This window comes from Otolemur garnettii, unplaced genomic scaffold, assembly GCF_000181295.1.
Source record: "Otolemur garnettii isolate 467f Iridium unplaced genomic scaffold, OtoGar3 scaffold00155, whole genome shotgun sequence".
Taxonomy (NCBI): domain Eukaryota; kingdom Metazoa; phylum Chordata; class Mammalia; order Primates; family Galagidae; genus Otolemur; species Otolemur garnettii.
This window is the reverse complement of record NW_003852550.1, coordinates 550142-556428: the sequence shown is the minus strand read 5'-3', so window position 1 is coordinate 556428 and position 6287 is coordinate 550142. Positions and strand designations below refer to the sequence as shown.

Here is a 6287-nt window from a genome sequence, read left to right as displayed (position 1 = left end):
CGTCATTATTGTTTGGCGGGCCTGGGCTGGATTCAAACCCGCCACCTTAGGTGTATGTGGCTGGCGCCTTAGCCACTTGAGCCACAGGTGCCAAGCCAAGTTGACCTAATTTTCACAGACAGGGCAGGTACCACATGTACGTATCAGTACGGCAGGCCTAGTTCCTTATGTTGACCATGTCTGTATGTTGACCAGTTTGTTACAGTCCCTTAGGTGGTTAACTTATAGAGGTTCTACTGTATTTACAAGCAAAAGGGATTATAAGCCATCTATTTAACCTTTTAACCCCCAAAGGATAAAAAGATATAGTCTATTAAGTAATAAAATAAATGGCCCTTTCAAAAGTGTTATCTAATAGATGAGAAGTTTTAATGTTATTCTTGACCATTTCTAAAGTGGTTAATTTTCATAAAAGATCTTATAAACAATGAAAATTAAATGAACACAAGACAAGAGCTTTGCCTTGTATAAATACCAGGCAAAGTTCTTTATAAACCTTATTACTTGCTGATAGGGTTTAACAGCATGTTAATAGGTTTATTATAGTGTTGAGAATAGAGAAACACATACCACGCCATGAACAGACGCAATCCAAACACTCTTGTCATTGTAACTATAACCTTTGATTACTTAGTCATACTGGATACCAATTTCTTTCCAACCTCATAGATAAAAACAGAACAATATACAAATGTCAAATATTAACACACTGTGAAACTCTTGAGTGGCCTGGCACAGGAATTTTAAACATCCTTTTGACTACAGCTAGTAACAGGCTGAACTTGTCACCAATGTGATAAGCTGCTTCTCTGAGGAAAAGGACAGAAGTCAATTAACTTTAAACACTGAGATAACCATCACTTAGTACCATATGCCAGTACCTAACCTTTATGAAGGGTTCATAATAAAATTTCAATTTCTCATCTATTCCTAAATTCAATTAACTTTCTTGAGAAATAGAAACCCTCACTGCTCTCCCCCATCTCCTAAATAAATTGCATTCATTTTTGCCTATTAGAGAAACCATGCATGAACAGGCCAGAATTTCACGGTCTTTGGAGAAACTTCTCAGTACATATAAAAATTTACTCTATTGCCTCTACTATAAGATCATTTGAAAGAATTAAATCCTTACTGTGCATCTCAGAGAAGTGGCACATCATTTTGCTCTTATGTTGAGAATACCTAAAGTGGGGAGGAGGTAAGAAATCATAGTGGCTTGGACCAGGGTGTAAGTAAGATGAGGAAAAATTGTGTTCTGTACATATAATGAGGGAAGAAACAAGAGTATTTTCTGATGGAGTTTATATGAGAAGAGAGAAAAAAAGAGGACCAAGAATAACTCCAAGGATTCTGGCTGGGGTCAAGAGAAAATCTTTTGAAAATGGAAGTGGTAATAGTATGTTTGTATGTTGATGGCAAAAATCCAGAGGAGATGGAGAAATTGTTGAAGTGGGAAAGTGAGAGAAAACAATACCTGCAGTGATGTTCTTGAGTACACGAAAGACAAAAAGAGTCCTGTACATGAGTCAAAGAGCTGGTTTGCAAAGGAGCAGTTCATCAATAATAGCAGAACACAAGACAGAGAAATAGGATATACTCTGAAGCACAGAGATGGCTAGACGTGAAAATACAATGATTGTTTCAGTTTTCTCAGTGGAATGAGATACAAGTTGAGAGTAAAGCTGCAGGTTTCCGTGAGCTATGATGCTACAGCACTCTACCCAGAGCAACAGACTGAGATTCTGCCTCCCCCCCAAAAAAAGTAGGGGCGGTGCCCATAGCTCAGTGGGTAGGGCGCAGGCCATATACACTGAGGCTGGCAGGTTTGAACCCAGCCAGGGCCAGTTAAACAATGACAATTGCAACAAAAAGAAATAACTGGGCATTGTGGCAGGCACCTGTAGTCCCAGCTACTTGGGAGGCTGAGGCAAGAGAATAGCTTAAGCCCAAGAAATTGAGGTTGCTGTGAGCTGTGACGCCACAGCACTCTCCTGAGGGTGACATAGTGAGACTCTGTATCAAAAAAAAAAAAAAAAAAAGTAGGAGCATGTATGGCTAAGAAAAGTGTGATTCCTAGGCAGTATTAAGGGCCCACTCTGAGTCTGTGGTCATATATCTAAATGCAATCATTCAAGACTGAACTAGCAGGCTCAGCACCTGTAGCTCAAGTGGCTAAGGTGCCAGCCACATACACCAGAGCTGGCGGGTTCGAATGTAGCCCAGGCCTGCCAAACGACAACTACAATCAAAAAATAGCTGGGCGTTGTGGTGGGCGGCCATAGTCTCAGTTACTTGGGAGGCCGAGGCAAGAGAACTGCTTAAGCCCAGGAGCTGGAGGTTACTGTGAGTTGTTATGCCATAGCACTCTACCCAGGGTGACAGTTTGAAGCTCTGTCTCAAAAAAAAAAAAAAAATGAACTAGAACCAAAAAGGATGGCCTTTATCATCCCTATTATTCTAAAAGTTCTAGCCAATGCAATCAGGCAAGAGAAGGACATAAAGGACATCCAAATGGGAGCAGAGGAGGTCAAACTCTTGCTCATTGCCGATGATATGATCTTGTACTTAGAGAACCCCAAAGACTCAACTATAAGACTCCTGGAAGTGATCAGGAAATACAGTAACCTTTCAGGATATAAAATCAATATCCACCTTTGTATATGCCAACAACAGCCAAGTTGAGAAGCTAATCAAAGACACAATTCCCTTCCCTATAGCTTCAAAGAAAATTAAATACTTAGGCATATACCTAACAAAACAGGTGAAGGACCTCTACAAAGAGAATTATGAAACCCTAAGAAAAGAAATACCAGAAGACATTAACAAATGGAAGAACATGCTCCTAGCTGAGAAGAATAAACATTGTTAAAATGTCTATGCTTCCCAAAGCAATCTACAGATTCAATGCCATCCCCATTAAAATACCAATATCATAGTTCGAAGATTTGGAAAAAATAGTTCTTCGTTTAATGTGGAACCAGAAAAAAATGCCATATAGCCATGACAATTCTTAGTAATAAAAACAAAGCCAGGGACATCACCCTACCAGACTTTAGGCTATATGATAAGTCCACAGTGATCAAAACAGCATGGTATTGACACAAAAATAAAGACATAGACATTTAGAACCGAATAGAAAACCATGAGATGAAACTAACATCTTACAGCCATCTGACCTTTGATAAACCAAAGAAAAGCATAAGTGGGGGGGAAAATCCCTATTCAATAAATGGTGCTAGGAGAACTGGATAACCACATGTAAAAGACTGAAACTGAACCTGTACCTTTCACCACTTACAAATATTGATTCAAGATGGATAAAAGATTTGAATCTAAGGCACGAAATGATAAAAATCCTAGAAGAAAGTGTAGGAAAAAAATCTTGAAGATGTCAGCCTGGGGAAAGATTTTATGAAGAAGACTTCTGTGGTAATTGCAACAAAAATAAAAATAAACAAATAGGGCTTCTGCACAGCTAAGGATACAACAATCAGAGATAATAGACAACTTTCAGAATGGGAAAAGATATTTGCATATTATGAATCTGACAAAGGATTGATAACTAGGATCTACAGAGAACTCAAACTAACAACAAAGAACTAACAATCCCATCTATCACTGAGCAAGAGATATGAACAGAACCTTCTCTGATGAAGACAGATGAATGGCTAACAAACATTTGAAAAAATGCACATTGTCCCTAATTGTTAGAGAAATGCAAATCAAAACCACCCTGAGATATCACCTAACTCCAGGAAAATTAAAAAAAAAATTGAACAGCAGGGCGGCACCTGTAGCTCAAAGGAGTAGGATGCAGGCCCCATATGCCAGAGGTGGCAGGTTCAAACCCAGCCCCAGCCAAAAACTGCAAAAAAAAAAAAAAAAATTGAACAGCACCAATGACCTGCAGACTAATATAAATTAGGCCTAATACACAGGATATTGGAGTATCATTAAGAGAGTGGGGGTAGACAGAAAAAAATTGAAGCTATAATGCTCAAAACTTTGTCAAAATCAACTATAACTAAACCTCAGAGATTGAAGAAGTCCAACCAACTTCAGGATGAATAACCATAAAGAAAAGCACATGAAGGCACAAAATAATCATATTGCCAAACCAGTGATAAAGAAAAAATCTTACAAGCATATCAAGGAAAAAATAGATACATTATAAACATAGGAAGAAAGGTAAGAATAATATTATACTTCTTGTCAGAAACTATTAAAGGTAGAAAACAATGTGTTGCTATCTTCAAAGTACCGAAAGAAAAGACTGTCAACCTGGAATTCTATACCCAGTGAAAATATTCTTTTTTGAATGAAGACAAAATAAACACTTTTTAAGACAAATAAGATCTGAGAAAATTATTGCCAGCAGAACAACACCACACAAGTGAATTCTTTGAGCAGAAGATAGATGTTAAGAAATGGAAATCTGGACATACACTAAGAAATGAAGAGAGCTGGAAAGAATAAATATGTAGAGAACTAAAAAATAAATAAATAAAATCATTCAGTATAACAAGAAATGTTTTTCTGCTACTTCAGCTGTGCAAAGTATAATCATAGATAGACTAGGTGAGAAGGGGGTGGCGCCTGTGGCTCAAAAGGGTAGGGTGCCAGCTCCATATGCCAGAGATGGCAGGTTCAAACCCAGCCCTGGCCAAAACAGAATAGGTGGGAAGTAGTATTTAACCAGCGCTGGGTTTTGACAGCAGAACAACAAAGGGAGAGAGAAGGGGCAAGGGAACTGAAGATGTACACATGGGAGTGACTATGGAATTTAAGCTGGGCAAGGAGAGAAATGAGGATATCAGGTATCTGAGGGACAGTTTAAAGGTGAAGGGATCAATTAATTAAACTGAAGTAATCATGAGTACTTCCACATCTCCAACCATAGGTACCTGTTCAATATTGCTTTGGAATTTTTTCTCTATTATGTTTATACTTTGTACCTTTTTATACAATGTTATAATATGGTAGAAATTATGAATATGTGACTGGAGCCTAGTACTATGTCATGCATGCTCACATCTGTAAACATGCCTTCTCCTGTTTTTCACCCTAGTCTCTTTTCTCAGCCTCACCTCCACATCCAAATATACATATACATGTATAATAACAGTGGTTACCTTTGCCAATAACTACAGTTCCACTGTTAAATTTGATTTTAGGCAAAGGTCTATTACTCTGTACTTCCTAATTTCTACATTTTCTGTATTAAATAGAAATGCTTTTGAAATTTAGAAAAAAAAATATTTCAAGGGTACAAGTGAATCTTTCTATGAGTAGAATATGAATGTTTTGACATAATAACTAAGAAAGTTACAGGAAGGCTATGTTAACCAGTTTGATGGAAGTGTCTTGGATTGTGTGTGAAAACACCACACTGTACCCCCAAAGTGCATCAATGTACACAGTTACCATTCAAGAAAAAAAAGAAAAAAAAAGAAAAAAAAAAGAAAAAAAATTTATTTAATAGAACATATGTATTTACACCCATATATAATTAAATGCTGGCTGTGTTCCCTAACGAGCTGTTAGAAGATTTAATCAGGCAGGATTGAGTTCTTTGACAAATATAGAAAATTAAAGATTTGAGGAGATAAAAGCTGACATCGTTTTAAAAACTACCAGATCTCACAAAACATATGCGTGGATCATTGTCTAGCAAGGTAAGTGTATTAAAACCTTGAATCTACCATTAAAGCAGTAAAAATAATTTAAAATTGGAAGGACTGTTACAAACCTGCTTCCTGCTTTGGGCTCTTGCATTCCGTAATCTTCGAGCAGAATAAAAGATGAAATAGCCTACAGTTGCTGCTGTGATAATAAAAAAGGACACAGAAACGAAAAAAATCGAGTAGTGATTCACCCAAGGCCCATGTTTTTTCCCTACTTCGATGACCATTGTTACTTGTATGCCTCTTTGAATAGATTGGAGGATTTTTGTGCCTTTCAGGTTGCCAATCATGATTGCAACGATGTCTCCTGCACCTGTAAAAGAAAATAAATTCCATTTTAGTTTGGTAAAGCATTCTTAGTATAAAAATCCAATTGCTGGCTCAGTGCCTGTAGCTCGGAGGCTAGGGCGCCAGCCACATACACCAGAGCTGGCAGGTTTGAACCCAGCCAGGGCCTGCCAAACAACAACAGCTACAACCAAAACAACAACAAAAAAATAGCCAGGCATTGTGGTGGGTGCCTGTAGTCCCAGCTATTTGGGAGGCTGAGGCAAGAGAATTGTTTAAGACCAAGAGTTGGAGGTTTCTGTGAGCTGTGAC

The 6287-nt window shown here is 37.9% G+C and overlaps 1 protein-coding gene across 2 annotated transcripts in view; it reads right to left on the bottom strand.

The window, feature by feature from the left end:
- Positions 1-6287, bottom strand: part of RNF128 (ring finger protein 128, E3 ubiquitin protein ligase) — a 97552-nt gene that overhangs the window by 23353 nt on the left and 67912 nt on the right. For both annotated transcript variants that reach the window (XM_012811380.1, XM_003799718.2), the window contains exon 2: positions 5753-6000. In XM_012811380.1, coding sequence (XP_012666834.1) covers positions 5753-6000 — 248 coding nt within the window. The remainder of the gene's footprint in view (positions 1-5752; positions 6001-6287) is intronic.